The sequence below is a fragment of the Chionomys nivalis genome, chromosome 18 (assembly GCF_950005125.1).
Source record: "Chionomys nivalis chromosome 18, mChiNiv1.1, whole genome shotgun sequence".
In the NCBI taxonomy this organism is placed as follows: Eukaryota; Metazoa; Chordata; class Mammalia; order Rodentia; family Cricetidae; genus Chionomys; species Chionomys nivalis.
The window spans coordinates 8629216-8644030 of record NC_080103.1 but is presented as its reverse complement, the minus strand read 5'-3'; the positions used below and the strand labels follow the sequence as shown (position 1 = coordinate 8644030).

At 55.3% G+C, this 14815-nt stretch overlaps 1 protein-coding gene across 6 annotated transcripts; it reads right to left on the bottom strand.

Moving 5' to 3' along the window:
- Positions 1–679: 679 nt before the first annotated feature.
- Positions 680–14557, bottom strand: Celf3 (CUGBP Elav-like family member 3). 6 transcript variants are annotated; one of them, XM_057793565.1, is made up of 14 exons: positions 14516–14557; positions 13645–13750; positions 12538–12620; positions 7623–7671; positions 7086–7214; positions 6892–6971; positions 5887–6030; positions 5638–5779; positions 5303–5452; positions 4694–4759; positions 4251–4385; positions 3857–4000; positions 3106–3242; positions 688–1565 (listed from the first exon to the last, which is right to left on the bottom strand). In XM_057793565.1, the coding sequence occupies exons 4-13, from the start codon at positions 7669–7671 to the stop codon at positions 3115–3117; spliced, it is 1167 nt and encodes a 388-aa protein (XP_057649548.1). In that variant the 5' UTR covers positions 12538–12620; positions 13645–13750; positions 14516–14557; the 3' UTR covers positions 688–1565; positions 3106–3114. The 6 variants fall into 6 exon arrangements, 5 of the variants coding, with proteins under 5 accessions (XP_057649545.1, XP_057649546.1, XP_057649544.1 ...); XR_009058621.1 differs by lacking the exon at positions 14516–14557 and having other exon boundaries at positions 680–1565; positions 2227–3242; positions 13645–14434; XM_057793562.1 differs by lacking the exon at positions 14516–14557 and having other exon boundaries at positions 685–1565; positions 7086–7211; positions 13645–14434.
- Positions 14558–14815: the final 258 nt, after the last annotated feature.

Sequence of the window (14815 nt, the reverse complement as noted above, 5' to 3'; positions counted from 1 at the left end):
TTGAGACCTGCCAGATGAAGCGCTCCAGCACCCTGTTTGACACTGCTGGTGCTCTTCACCTCAGGAACAGGTGAGAAGACAGCGGCTGGACAGGTGTTCAGCTTCCTCTTTTCTGGCATTGTGACTCTGGGAAAAGGAGCTACCCTTCCAAGCATCTTCCCTGCCTGCTGCTAATTACCTCCTGCCCATAGGGCTGCTGGAGAATGAGGAATGAACGCGAAGGGTCAGCACGGGACCACAGGCACACAGCAATGGTAGTGTTAGCCAGCTCCCAGTGTCACCGGAAACAAGACCCCAACCTTCAGAGAGGCCTGCTGACCAGTACACTCCTGTACTCAGCTGCAGGTCCTTCCGCTGTGCTTGACTCTGAACAGCATTCTAGAATCAAGCCCCCAAAGATGAGTGAAGTTATGAGCAAGGCTTGACCATAGCAAGGGCTTGACCTTCCTCAAAGTTCTGTCTCCCTAACCCTAATCTTCCTCCCTCTCTCCTTCCCTCCCTCCCTCGCCCTCCCCAGTGTGAACACCCTACTCTCAACCTTCCAAGACTCATATTGGGTGCTTTTAAACTTCTTTCTTTATTTAGACAGAAAAGACCAACTTTTCAAAAGTAAAACTGAATAAATAAGTAAAGCATAGAGAGTGTCAGAAATTGACTCCCCTTCTCGCCCGCTACCATCCCACCCCCACCCGTGTTCTTTTCCCTAAAACTTCTTCCTAAAGAAAATGATATGATCAGGTAATAAACCCCTTTAACCCTCCCCACACCCTTCCTCCCAAATACCCAATTACCCCCAAAGCAAAGGGAGAAAACGAGAAAAAAAAAAATCCAAGGGCAACATTGTCTAAACTCCCAGAAAGAGGGTGGCAGCGCCTGGCTGGTTGGGCTGGGTGAGGCCCTGGTGGTCCTGGTACTCACATGGAGGCCAGCAGAGACTGTAAACATTTTAGGGATTCAGGGAAGGTCTTTTCCTCATGAAAGGAGGGTCTCTGTGACTGGCTGGCAGAGAGGCAGCCCTCAGGGCTCCCCCACACCCTCCTTTGAGGGGCTCTTGGGGGAGGCAATGAGTGTTAGGGCTAGGAGCCTGGGATTTGGAGATATCCTACCTCTAGCTGAGGGTGGAGGGAGAAGTGAGAGCCAGCTTCTGAGAAGCCCCTACAGTGGGGAGGAGGCTGGGGTGAGAACGCTTGGGAGAGCGGATGCCTGGCTGCCCTCGGGGGCACAGCTACTCCAGGCCCACTAAGGGGAGACAAGTGCGAACGGTGGGTGCAGAGGCCCAACTCCGGAGCCTTAGCAGAAGGCAGATACCCCAGGGCCTTCAAGCCTATTCCTTGCTTCCTCACAAAGGCCAAAAGGGCACTGGGGAGGAAATAGGCTCTGTGAGCCAGGGAAGCAAAACCATGGCCCTTCAGAGAGGCAAGGTGGTGGGAGTGAGCCAGGTCCTGGACCCTTAGGGCCATGAAGCAGCTTTTGCCCCAGAGTCCAATCAAGGCCCAGGGCAGATGTGCAGAGAAGGCCGGGGCCAGTCATGGGAAGAGAGTGCCCTTCCTCTGGTATCTCCAGACCTGTGAAAAAAGGAAATCTGGGTGACGCACAGGGAAGATGGCTGATACTGGTCATGGGTTCCGGGAAGGGGGCGGGTGGTGGCAGGGAGGGCTGGCACCTATGATGGGGCTACTTGAGAAAGGCAGGCCATCAGAAAGGCCATGTCCCAACAGAACCATCCACTCACCTCCCCCATCCCTCCAGCTATGAGGGCATAGAGCAGGGAGAGAGAAATGGGGAAGAAAGGGTGGAACAAAATAGAAGCTGAAGCTATTAGGAAGAAACACCAGACAGAGCTAGAGGGGAGAGCAGCAAAGGAATGAGACAAACAGGCAGGCAGAGATAACTAGAAGGAAGGAGAAGAGGGTGCACGGACAAGACAGACACCTGGAGAGGGGAGCATCCGCAGAGACTGGGGTGACCCAGAAGGGCCTTAGGGATGGAGTGACACCACTCCTAGCCCTAAGGTACTGTTCTCATTCCTTTTTGGAAAGGAACAAAGGAAGCAAGAGAAAAATGCACAGACAACAGACCACAGTCACCAACCACTGTTGACCAAGCACATCCCGCGAGCTGCCCCCGGCCCTGAGCCTGGGCTGGGGGGGCGCTTCCCTCCACAGCCCCTCCCCAGATAACAAACAATTGGCTCCAAAGACAACACGCTCGTTCCATGCAACTTACAGGGGCCCGGAGCAGGGGTCCGGGATGGGGGCTTCAGCCGACAATGGACACGGACCCTGGGCTGGGGGCCCCCAGGGTGGGGGGAGTTAAGCAGCCAGGATTGGGGGGAAAGGGGAGAAACAGAAATGTGGGTATTGTTCTTGGGTTGTGATTCTTTTCAAGGTTTGGTCCAAAGGAGATTTAAACAAATCAAAAGTAGCCAGGGTTCACAGCTCTGTGCCCCAAGTCTAAACGGCAGCCTCACTGGGGTGGAGGGGCCCTACTCAGTACAAATCCCAGGTCGGTGCTATTCCACTTTCTCCACTAAGCCAAGCCACGCCCACTCCCATCTGTATTGTGTTCTGCCCCAGAGTCCACTGCCCTGGGAAAATCACCTGCAGTTAGGGCAACAGGCAACAGGACCTGAGTGTCCCCACTTCTTGGGAGACAAGGTTTCCAAACCAAGAGGCTCTGTGACCCTCCAGTTCTCTAAAGCAGCCTCCTGCCCCCCCCAAACCTACTTCACTAATTACATCCAACCCAAAGGAAAACCAGAAAAGAGAAAGACAGACACACAGACACTGACCAGACAAACAAGACCAGATTCTGTGGAAAACTCTGGGAGCAGACACAGGTGTAGACTTGGCTCTCCCTGGGGTGGTGTGTTTGTGTGCACACATGCTCACGCATGGGTGTGTGTGTGTGTGTGTGTGTGCACGCACGTGCGCGCACTTGCAGGAGACACAAATGACTCAGTAGCTGAGGGAGTGGTCCAGATCCCACTTTCTTTTGCCCAGCATCATGGTGGGTCGGTAGTAGAAGGGTGGGGGGTTCACTTAAGGGGTCTGACCCCAGTGTGTGGAGTCTGGAGATGAGGTCACAAGACAAAGCAGCACCCACCTGAAGCCCTTAGTAGGGCCTGTTTGCATCCTTAGGCCGCTTTAGCTGGACTTTGAGGCGCTTCATGCCAATCTGGAAGCCATTCATAGCCTGGATGGCAGCCTGGGCACTGGCCGGATTGTCGAAACTCACAAAGCCTGGGGTGAGAAGGGCATAAGGCCGGCCTGGCCCCACAGCGCTGTCCAGCCGTAGCGCCAGGGCTACTTGTTTGTTTCCCAGCACCACCCTGCTCCTTCCGAGCAACTCTAAAACCTAGAGACCTGCCTGACACACAGGAGGCAGTCAGAAAGAAGTGGTTTATGATAGGTTTAATGAGTGAATCTAGTCCAGCCATTCACAATCTAGGATGTGTTTCCCAGTGTTCTTTGCATGTGTGTGTGTGTGTGTGAACATAGGACCTCATGCTACTACACGTGTGTGTGTGCATGTGTGTGATGTGAACATAGGATCTCATGTGAACATAGGATCTCATGCTACACGTGCTCAGTTTTCTGAGCTACATCTCTAGCCTGAAGGTTGGTTCTTAAGGAGGAAGATGAAGCTCTGATGTTTTTACAAGAGCCGGGCTTGGGTGGCAACTGTATGGGCTGGTAGGTGTGTCGGAGATCGTTCTTTTGTGGTCTTATATAATCAGGCTTTCAAATGCTGAGCTCATTGAGACCCTAAATGCCTCCAAATGTGGCAAACTTTGTTCTAAGTTAGAGTTCAAACAAAAATGTCCATGGGGTCTTTTGGATCATCATGTTCTTACCAAAACATTTGCTCTGGTTGGTGGCCCGGTCAACAAAGACTTTGGCTGAGATGACGTGACCAAAAGGGACAAACATCTGGAGGATCTCTGAGTCCGTGAACTCCTGGGGCAGGTGGTAGATGAAGATGTTGCAGCCATCAGGGCCTGGGTGGCAGCAGAGATAGAAGGGATAGCTCAGAGACTGGGAAATGCAGACTGGACCATCAGAGGTGGGGGTGGGCTGCTGCAGAGAGTAGCTGCCGATCCAGGCCCCCGGCAGTGTGGGACCGGGGTCCACATTCCTTCCATCCTCACACATAAGGCCAGAGCTGAGTTTGGCGCAGAGCCATCGGGAGTACCCAAGCCCACAACATGGGTGGTTCACAGCTATCAGGACCCTGCCCCTGGCTGGCACCTTCCCGTTGTTGCTGTTGCTGTTGCTGCTGCTGCTGCTGCTGTTGCTGAGGTGGTGGTGGGGGCTGCTGGGCGACCAGGGCTGGAGGCTGCGGGAACGCAGGTGCAACCAGGCTGTAGGCTGCAGGATAGGCTGCTAGGGTAGTGAAAACAGGAAAAGCAAATGGGATTCCCCGACCCCTCACAGCCAGCCTTGTCCCCCTCTCCAGCCCAGTACAGTGGAATCCACAGTACTGAGAGTGTCAGGGAAGGGGCTTCCTCGGATCAAGTCCCGGGGTGCTTCCTCAAGCATCCACTCTCACAGGCATAGCTTGTCAGGAAAGCCTGAGAGCGTGGTTGGCAGAGAGCGTCGAAGGAGGCTTAGATGTATATAGTTTCTAGGTCTGCTTTCCTCACGCCGTCCCACCCCCCTGCGCATGCGCAGGCCCAGGCCCGCATCCTCACCTGTGTAGTGCTGCATTCCCGCATAGGCCTGCTGGAGAGGGTCCACAGGGGCAGCAGGGCTCTGGGCTGAAGGAAGCACCACAAGCCATGAGTGGGTCTGGAATGGGACATGATGGGAACCCCACCAGCGTCCCTCTCAGCCAACAGAGCCTCGTGGAGTAGGGGTGAGGGGTGAGGTGAGAAAGGGGAGATGCTTATGGCAGTAGGAAAAGGGAAAGAGCCCAGTGTCCACAGACAGGTCTATGACTGACTATGGCCAAATCGCTCTACCTCTCAGTCTCAGCTGCCCTAGCAAAGAACGTGAAGAATGCCAGGTAAAGTAGCACATGACTTTAATTCCAGAACTTGGGAGGCAGAGGCAGGCGGATCTTTGTGAGTTCCAAGCTAGCCTAGCCTACATAATGAGTTCTGGGAAAGCCTGGGCCGCACAGAGAGACCCTGTCTCAAAAACACTAAGAAAAGAACCCAAGGAGCACTCCTGCCCAGGAAGAGAGCAAGAAAAGCACCTTAAGCCCTGGGGTTGGAGAGGGAAGGTGTGTCATGACTGCCAGCGTGGGAATGATGGCCTGGATGGTTGATGGAGCAAGGTGGGCAGGCAAAGAGCCCCACCTGGGTAAGGGTGAACCCCGTTGGGATACAGAGCATCAGGGGCAGGCTGCCCTGCGGGCTGGGTGGGCACCGGGCTGTAGCCGTTGACGCCCAAGGCAGCAGGGATGGCAGAGACAGGCGTGGCAGCAATGGCAGGAGGGGTGCTGGTTCCTAGGAAGGAGAGAATGGTAGCGACGGAGCAGAGACAGGCACACAGGTGCAGAGAACGAGCTGGCACATCGGGGGCAGGGTGGAGCAAGCGGCCCTTCTCTGACCCCAGCACCTCACTCACGGCCACCATGCCGTGTGCCCAGCTGTGTTTCTCCCTAGCCCTAGCTGCTCAGCACAGGCCTTACCTGAGGATGGAGTGATAGGGGTGGCGATGAGGCCGTTGCCATTGATGGCAGCCATGTGCTGCATCTGTACGGCAGCCATGGTGGCCATAGGGCTGAGGTAGGCACTGTGAGCTGCTACCAGCGCTGCCTGCTGCTGCATCAGCTGTGGGATGGGGAGAGGAGAGTAGGGCCAGGTCCCCAGCACTGCTGTCCACCTCCCTCCCGAGCCCTGCTTTGGTGTTTTGGGGATGGAAAGGGGGGCATGCTTACGGCCTGGGTGTAGGCGCTGTAGGCTCCAAACTGGAGGGCGATAGGGCTGAACATGCCCAGTTGGGTAGCCACCTGCTGCATTCGGCGGAGACCTCGCTCCTTCTCTGTGTCAGCAAACTTTACCACCAGGCTGGATGAGGCACCCTGGGCACGGGCGCATGTGTCACAGGCAGAGTCAACCCTGCTCCCTAGGGCCTCAGCACCTGGTCGTAGGCCTCTTCGGGAGCACAGCCGTCACAATGCCCAGTCCAAATGGGATCCTAATCTCACTGTCTCCCTGCACTGGGTTTGTAAAAGGCTAGATAGAATTGAGGAGTGTGAAGTTAAATGTTCAGACTGGACGGGTCTGTGGGGATGAAGAGGACAGTGCCCACAGTGGATTAGCCGTGGGGAGTGTTAGTCTGCCAGCTGTTAGTCTGTCATCTCCCTGCTGTGACTCCAGCCCCACTCCCCAGGTCTCACTCCACACTTTCCTGCTAGCCTGAGCCAAATCAAATTTCAATTGGGATGTTTGCAAGGGTTGTCAGAGTCCTAGACTCTCTGAGCTGAAGGGCCCAGGGTTCAGTTCTATCAGATCCTCTTCTTGTCTGATGCCCACCCTGCCTCTGCTAGAGAACCTTGAGTTGTGGGAAGCCCCACATCTTTTGGAAGCACCTAGTTAGGTTCCGGCTAGCACTCAAGTGACCCAATGCTAACATTCAGTGTGTGCTGGGCAGGTGGGGCCTCTAAGCAAGGCCACCCCAGGGGAGGGAGGTGGGGGGCAGGGGAGGGTAGAGAAGAGATGGGAGATAAGACTGAGAAACAGGAGGCTGGAGGAGAGTAAGAGAATTCGGACTGGAGATGAGTAGGTATGGGGGTAATATTTAATTCATTGATTCTTTTGCAAAAACTTAAAAATAATAAATCAGAAGTCCTATCTTAAATAGAATCTTGCTCTGTGCGAGGGCCTGGTGGGTGGGGAGTGGGTGGGGAGTGGGTGGGGAGTGGGTGGGGAGTGGGGCTCACCGGCAGGGTCCGGCTGCTATGAAGGGTATTGATGGCTGCCTGGGCCTCGGCATGAGTCTGGAACTTCACGAAGGCACAGCCTGGGGTGAACGAATATTGGGGTGAAGAAGAGAGTGAACGCCTACCTCTGGGCGTACCTCACGTGAGGGCGTCCTCTGCGGTTCCGTGGACAAGGGGAGCTGTGGGAGGGCTACCTTTGCTGGTCCCATCTGGCCCCCGAAGCACAGTGCACTCGTCTATGGTCCCAAATGGTTCAAACATCTTCCGGACGTCCTCATCTGTCTGCTGCTTTCCTAGCATCCCCACAAAGAGCTTCCGGTCTTCTGGGGGCGGGGCATGGGAGGGGAGTAAAGTTCAGACCCCCTGACCACTCTCCCAGTCTTTCACCTTCTATGTGTATTTGTTGCTCCTGACAAGACTTCCCCCGTCCTGGGGGACAATAACTCTAGGTGTAAAGGAGTGATAGCTGAAAATTGGGGTTTAGTAATGAGCAGTACTCTCATCTCAGGTCAAGAAAGAAGGACTTGAACCTTGGCCTCATTTTTGTCATCTTTGCGAAGGGGTCAGATTTCACCTCCTACCACACACTCGCCCATCCCTTAACCCCAGCCTGAGACAATTCTCTAGTACCATCAGCCTTCCTTCCTTAGGAGGGGTCACCCTTCATCTCTCTCAAACCCTGGGCCTGGGGGTAAGAGGAAAGGGGCTAAATTTAAAGTTGTAGAACCTACCTCCTCGACTCTCGCTGTCGGCCGGCTTGACCTGGATCGGCCTGTTCATCTATCGGAGAGAAAAGAAGGAAGCTGGCAGGACCTCCTTGGAACATCCAAGAGCCCTCCCCAGCTGAGATGGCCAGAGACTGACAGGAACAAAGTTGCCTCAGCCCTCTAAGATGATGGGAAGGAAAGGGCAGGGCTTGTCTAGGATTCAGACCTGAAAAGATTAAAGGTACTGAGGAGAGGGGATGTGTTGGAAGATGCTCATGGGGTACAGCTCTGGGCTCAGGTTGGCCTCAGAATGCCTGGGCCATCACCCATAGGTGTTGCTCTCTTAGGTGAGAAATGCCCATCCATAGGACCCAGCTCTGAAGTCAGAGCTCAGCCAAGGGCCTGGTCAACCAGAGCTGCCCCCATCTGCAAAGTGGAGCAGACAGAGGCTATCCCATAGAGAACCCCCAAGAAAGGATGAGGGAGACCCCCACAGAGGCCTAGAATTCCTTCTAACCACTGGAGGTGTGTCTGCCTCTCTTTCTGCTCCCCTACACCCCTTGACCCCAGGGGGAAGGCACTCGGGCAGCACAAAGGGAGCAGATGCCCAGTCTCCGTGGCAACGGGAGAATGCGCACCATGGCAACCGCCCACTCAGCCTGATTTATCCGTCCCCGTCGCCCTGGCGACCGTGGTGATGTCATCACTTCTGCTTCTCCACACACACCCAGAGAAGGACTGGAGGGGGGGTGGGAACAGGGTATGCTGGGGTGGAGGACTGGGGAGGGGCTGGGAGATGGGGGAGGGGCCGGGAGATGGGGGAGGGGCCCAGGAAAGCTTCCTGGTCCTGGAGGGAGGGAGGTGAGTGGAGTGAGCCCTGTAGGGGCCACACTGCTCGTTCTCCTGCTTCCTCCTCCAGAACCAATCCATGGTCTGAAGAGCTGAGAAAGCACTGAAGGAGCGGAGGCTCTGTGCTCCCTTTAATCCTCCCTGGCTTCCTGGTACCCCAGAGCGCTACCTTCTCCCCAACACCCACAGTATTACCCTTTGTTCAGTGTGGGTAGAAAAATCCCTACTACTATTCCCCGTGTCTTGTTTGGTGAATGGACTTGGGAAACTCCCACAGGTTGATTTCCTTAACCAAGATGGCGAGCGTGGTAGCGGCTGGGAAGCGAAAGCGTTCAGGATTCAGCACTGAATTTCTGTCACTAGTCAGGACTTTGACTGCTAGGGTCACACCCGGTACCCTAACTCATGTGGTGGCGGGACAGTCTTTTTTTTTTTTTTTTTTTCGAGACAGGGTTTCTCTGTGGTTTTGGAGCCTGTCCTGGAACTAGCTCTTGTAGACCAGGCTGGCCTCGAACTCACAGAGATCCGCCTGCCTCTGCCTCCCAAGTGCTGGGATTAAAGGCGTGCGCCACCACCGCCCGGCATGGCGGGACAGTCTTAACTCCAGAGACCGACAGTCTGCTAAGACTGAGGCTAAGGGTAGGCTAACGAAAGTCATTTAACGAGGAGACCTAGGTCCTAGGAGCCCTGCCTTTAGCTAGGAGCCATGGCTAAGTCGTTTCTCTCCACTGGGCTTCAACTTCCTCAAGAAGACAGACTAGGCATTCTGTAGCCAGGTGCTCCTTACCTTTGGTCCTCTAGCATTTGGAGACCTTGAATGATTGGAATTAACAAGGAGAAATACAAAAATACAGTTCCTGGCCAGACTCTGCCAGCCAGGTGTTCAGATCAAACCTAAGACTCATCTTCAATGATATTCCTGCCCCAGTCTCCCTCCCCCAAATCTCTGGGTCTATGAGCAGCTGGTGGGGGGTGGGAGGGTCACAGTCTCATAAATCCTCCTGCCAACCTGCCCTCCCCCCCAGATTTTACCTCCTACCAATCTGGGATTATCCCATCTGAGACTCAATCTCCTCAGGAGAGAGAGAGAGAGAGAGAGAGAGAGAGAGAGAGAGAGAGAGAGAGAGAGAGAGAGAGAGGGAGGGAGGGAGGGAGGGAGGGAGGGAGGGAGGGAGGGAGGGAGGGAGGGAGGGAGGGAGGAGAGGGGGGGGGGAGAACGTATAGGGGAGGTCTGTGGGCTAGAGACTTATGGTCAGTCACCTTTTCTGTACTGTAACCAAAACAGGAGATTCTCTCCCAGGCCCCACAGCAGCTACTTCACCCCCCCCCCCCCCAAGATGTGGAGACAGTCCAGTCAGGGCCACAGCATGGACATTCTTACGATTGGCACTAGGCCCTTTCCAACAAGTCTCCAGGGAAGTTGCTGTTCTCTCAGAGACTGAGAACCTGGGAGAGGAATGATGTCGTGCCTGCCCAGGCTTCCAGCACAAAAATAGCATGTCAGTAAATACCCGCGGCTGGTGTCCATTCTCGCAGAGATTACAGCACAGACCACAGTGTGGACAAACCCCCCACAACACCTCACAGAGGACTCCTCAGCACTCCCAATGCACATTTCCAGTCCCTTTCCTTCCTGGCCTGGCACTTCCTGCGGGAAGCTCAGTTTTGTTAGCTTGCCTGGGCACACCTGCCCCCTCCCCTGAGTCCAGCTGCGCTGTGTTTACTCGGCAACCAGGCAGGCGCCTTTCCCTAGTTACCACCCACCAGGGGCCTCCCAAAGAAGAAGGGGCTATTGACACTCCAGCCAAGGTGCTCTGAGCTGCTTTCCCTAACAGAACCACTGTTCAGTCCATCCCTCTCATAAACAGTCAAGCTCCCACCTCCAAAAAGAGCTCGCTCTTCCTCAAAATCTAATTCTCTTGAGGGTGCAGATCAGGAGCCCTGCCACTCTGAGCTCCACAGTTCCTGGTGCCCCAGAGTCCACCCTCCCTGCTTCAAGTTGATGGGAATGCCTACATCTCCAGAGTGGGAGTTTGATCCAGAACAGACGGAAAAGAATCAGCCAGGCAGAGGCAACCCTCACAAGTGACTTCCAGGAGGACACACCCTGCTCAGAATGGAACCAGAAACCTGGGACAGAGCCGCCCTGGGAACTCTTCCTGGAGAGAAGAGAGAACTGGACTCAACAGCCACAGACCTGCCTGAAACATCTCAATATGGTAGTGCCTTCTAGATTCTGGGCGATGAAGACTGGGAGCAGGAAGCAGGTTAAAGTGTCCTCGTTAAAATAGACTTTGCAGGAGGACTTGGAGACAGGAACAAAAAGTTACTGACAACTGTGTGTTATCTGACACCGTGTACACACACACACAGACACACACACATACACACCCCTGACAGGGCAAATGGCAGGATGAGTCTTCTCCAGGTGTCTGCTCCATTGCCTGCCCTGTGCCAACTTTCTCAACCCCTTAACATGTGATTCTCCTGGAAGAACAGAACCCCTCATTTCCTATTAGAAACTCTATCAGTCCCTCTGGATTCTGTCAACTGTGGCAAAGGCCACTGTGGGAACTTCGTGTCACCTGGGAGGTCTGGAGAAAAGTGAGAGGACCATTCTTGGCAGGGGCCTTCACCCACTCCCGTGCCCAGCCCACTGTGATTTCAGGAAAGGCAGGCGGTGTCTTATCCAAGACAGAGTTTTGCCTGAGCTTCAGAGGCAACGGGAGGGGGCAGATACAGGGGAGCTATCCCTAGCTGGTACTCTGCCTTTGGGGCGCCCGCCCGGCCCACACTGTCATTTATCCAAGTCCCTTCTCTGGCCTTTTTTGGTCTCCTTCCGCTGACCCTCCAGTTCCTGCAGGAGCTCTGAAATGAGGAACAGGAAACTCACAGCAGTGGAGGTAAAAACTGATTTGTGGGGGCACTCCAGAGAGGAAAAGAAGGGAAAGTTGGAACTCAGCAGTTCGCATGTACCCCTCACCTGGCCTTTAAGGTGCTCATTTGCGCATGCATATGAACATGCTCACTCTAGATCCCTTGACCGGCTGGCTAGCATGCACCTAGCATGAACCGGCCCTCCACTCTGGGCAGTGGCGGTTCCTGTTGGTTGGGATAAAATGGTGGGGAGGGCTAGAGGGGACCTCCGGAGAGTTTGGAGTCAGGGGAGGTGTAAGTAGTTCTATGTTCTGTATCCCCGCTCCATCTGTTTTGTTTCCTTTCAGATCGGTCAGTCAGTACCATGCTCTGTCCCACGCGGGGAAGGCATGGAGGCTAGGACAGATGTCTCCAACCCCCAGACAGTGCTGAGCCAAGGTTTTCTGTGGGTAATGAGGCTTCAGGAAAGGCTACCTGGTACTCACAGTCTGAGAGCCAAGAGAAGCAGAGAGACGGGCAAAGGGGCTTGGGGGGGAGGGGGAGCTTCTAGAGGTTACCAGTCCAGGCTGGTAGGAGGCTGGCTCAAGAGACAAAGAAATGTAACTTTGCAAGAGGGAAGCCACCACAGAATCACCTCTGTTTCCCTGACCTCCCGGGGCACTTGGCAGGGTCTTTCAAGCTCACGGTCAGCTCTCCCCTTGCCTGCTGTCCCCAAACTCATGTCCGCCTCAGACCCTGCTCCACTTTGATGCCCTGTGGCTCTGTTTGGATTTCTTCCTGGGAGACAGGAAGGGAGCCTGCGTGGTCTCAGAAGCCCAGCTGCCTGTTCTCAGGGAAGCACCCCTCCCCCCTCTCACAGCCACCCAGTCTGCCTTATCCAGTACCACAAAAGAGTGCCTAGGCGCCTCGCGCTCTCTCTGACACAGGTGTCTAGTCTACGGTGCATGCCTCCCACACAGCTAGGCCCTCCCTCTAGCGTGGCCTGGGGACAGACTGAGGAGTGGGGGAGGGGTGGCACGCACCCCTCAGAAAAGGTCCCATCTACTCCAGGAATCCTTCTTTTCCACACATCTACAAAAGGAAAGGATGCTAGAAGAGTTTCCCGCTGATGACAAGAGGTGGAAAACAGCTCAGTGTCCTGGGAGGGTTGTGGGTCCCCTGCCACTCCCGAGACTCTTCTCAGCCCCCTGACCCTGCAGAGTGCAGAACTCACCCCTGGGAGAGTCTTCTGTTCGTGCAGGGCACTCTGGGCCTTCAGGGCTGAATCGCGGGCACAGTATGTCAGGAAGGCACATCCTGAGGAGACACAGGTGGAGAGGCAGGGTTGGGGTGAGTCTCCAGTTTCCCCTTCCTAGGGTTTTCCCAGGAGACTGAGGATGGGGAAGGCGTTTCCCCTTCTTGCCATCTCTGCCGGCTGGGCTGGGGAGGCATCCCAGAGGGATAAAAATTATACCCCTTTTCTGGAGCAGAGACCTGAGGTGAGGGACACAGGAGGGAGAGCATTTGATGTGTTGAGAGACGGGACTGGGACAGGAAGAGCTGTGATTTCCAAGCAGGTAGGGCAATGTGGCTCTCTCTCTCTCTTCCCCTCCCCCTTTCTCCTCTTTCCTCTCTCTCCCCTTCTTCCCTCCATCTTGGTCATCATCACCCTCTCCTCTTCCATTTCCCCTACTTCTCAGGTCTCCTAGACTCTACCAGAGGCAGGTGCAGGCTGTGCATGAAGAAGGAAGAGGAAAAGCAGCAGCCGGAAGTGCTTTTTCCTGAGCCGAGAGAGCGGGGAGGTAGTGTGGCCCGGGTTCCCAGCGTATCTGGAGCTCTCCAAGTGCTGATTCCAGGCCAGCCCCGTTTAGCAGCGCAGCTCTTGGAGAGCCCTGAGGAGCATTTTCCTAATAACTTCCTAAGTCCTACAAACCTTGTCCAGTCTCTCCTCCCTATGTCCCTCTCCTCTGCTCATCACTTTCGTCCTGGGCTGCCCTGGCTTGGCTATACCCCACTCTTTCTAGGTTGAACACCTGGCCGGCCGTTCCAGCATCATCTGGGGCTACTCACATTGTCAATTTTGGTCCTCTCTCCTCAAACTTGTCCCTCCGGTCCTTCTGGAGTTCCTCCCATGCCACCAACACCCTTCTCCATCTCAAAGTACAGTTCTCCTTAGTTTTCCACCCCGAAGTCCCCGTCACTCAACTGAGTTCTCATTCAACTCCTCCATCCAGTCCCCAGCCCCTGAACTCTGCTTCCAAATCATTCCTTCCCAGCCATTCCATCCCTCCGGTTTCCTCCATCCTTGCTGCCTCCTCTCCAGCCTGGCCTGACCCCTCACCCTTGTGCAGCCCGGTGTACTTGTCCTTGATGACAGTCAGCTCGAAGATCCGACCAAACTGCTCGAAGATGGGCTTCAGGTCCTTTTCCTCCAGATGCCTCGGGATCTGCCCCACAAACAGCTTGATGGCATCCGGCTCCTTCATTGGGGCGGCCCAGGAGGAGGGGCCAGGGGGGAGCAGGGAGAGGCCCAAAGACAAGGGAAGCTGCCCAACAAGGAGGCAGGTGGTGGGGCCCAGGGGCCCAGCAGGGCCGGCTTTCCCTTTGGCCCCCAACCACAGTGCTGATCAGAGAAGGGCTCTTCACACAAAGGAGGCCTGGGGAGTTGAGGGCTAGGGGTCAGGGGTCTAGGCAGATACTGTCAGGCCACCAGGGGGCATAGCCCAAACAAATGATCTCCCTCCCAGAGATCTGGCAAATATCCCAGGATGGGGGTCAGGGCAGCTAAGCCCTGGGGCGTTTGGGTGGTAACAGGAGTGCTGGAGCGCAGAGGGCGGGAGTAAAGGCACAAATGCCACAAGAGACGAGGAAAGAGTAAGAGGAGGGCGATCAGAAGGAGGCTGAGAGGCTAGGGGCCTGATATGGTTGCCAGCGGCGTCATGAGGGGTCCCTGCTCCTGATGTGGGGGAGGTGACTCTCTCGTTGGCTTCCTAGGGAGGACACCTCCCTTGTGGCTGATCCTTCTGCTGGGTCCGAAGATCCCTGATGCCAAATACTTGCTCTCTGATGGCGGCAGGGTTCTGGGGGTCCCTTCTGCCCTGCCCCCTTCAGGTTCTCCCTCGACCCCCCTCCCACCCCCACCCTGGATGGTTCCCCGGCCTGGACCGCTGCCGGCTACTTCCGACACTAGGGCTGCCTTCCTTCCCGGTCACCTGGGTCCCGGAGCTCTGCTCTCCGGCCGCGCTCTCCTCAACAAAAACCTCCCCCCACACACACCCCCCTCCCCACTCCCACCTCCTTTCCCCTGACATCAGTGATGTCAGTCTCAGGGGTAGAATACAAATTCTCTACTCTGGAGAGAGACGCACAACCCAGGCAAGAGCCACTCCCTCTTTCTATCTCTATCCTCCCTGACTCCCTTTCCACCCTAGAAGAGCAGCTGGTCTTGTTAACAACCCTTCCCCCATTTTACTTCCCAATCAGGAATTAGGCAAAACACTAAGATGGAGAAT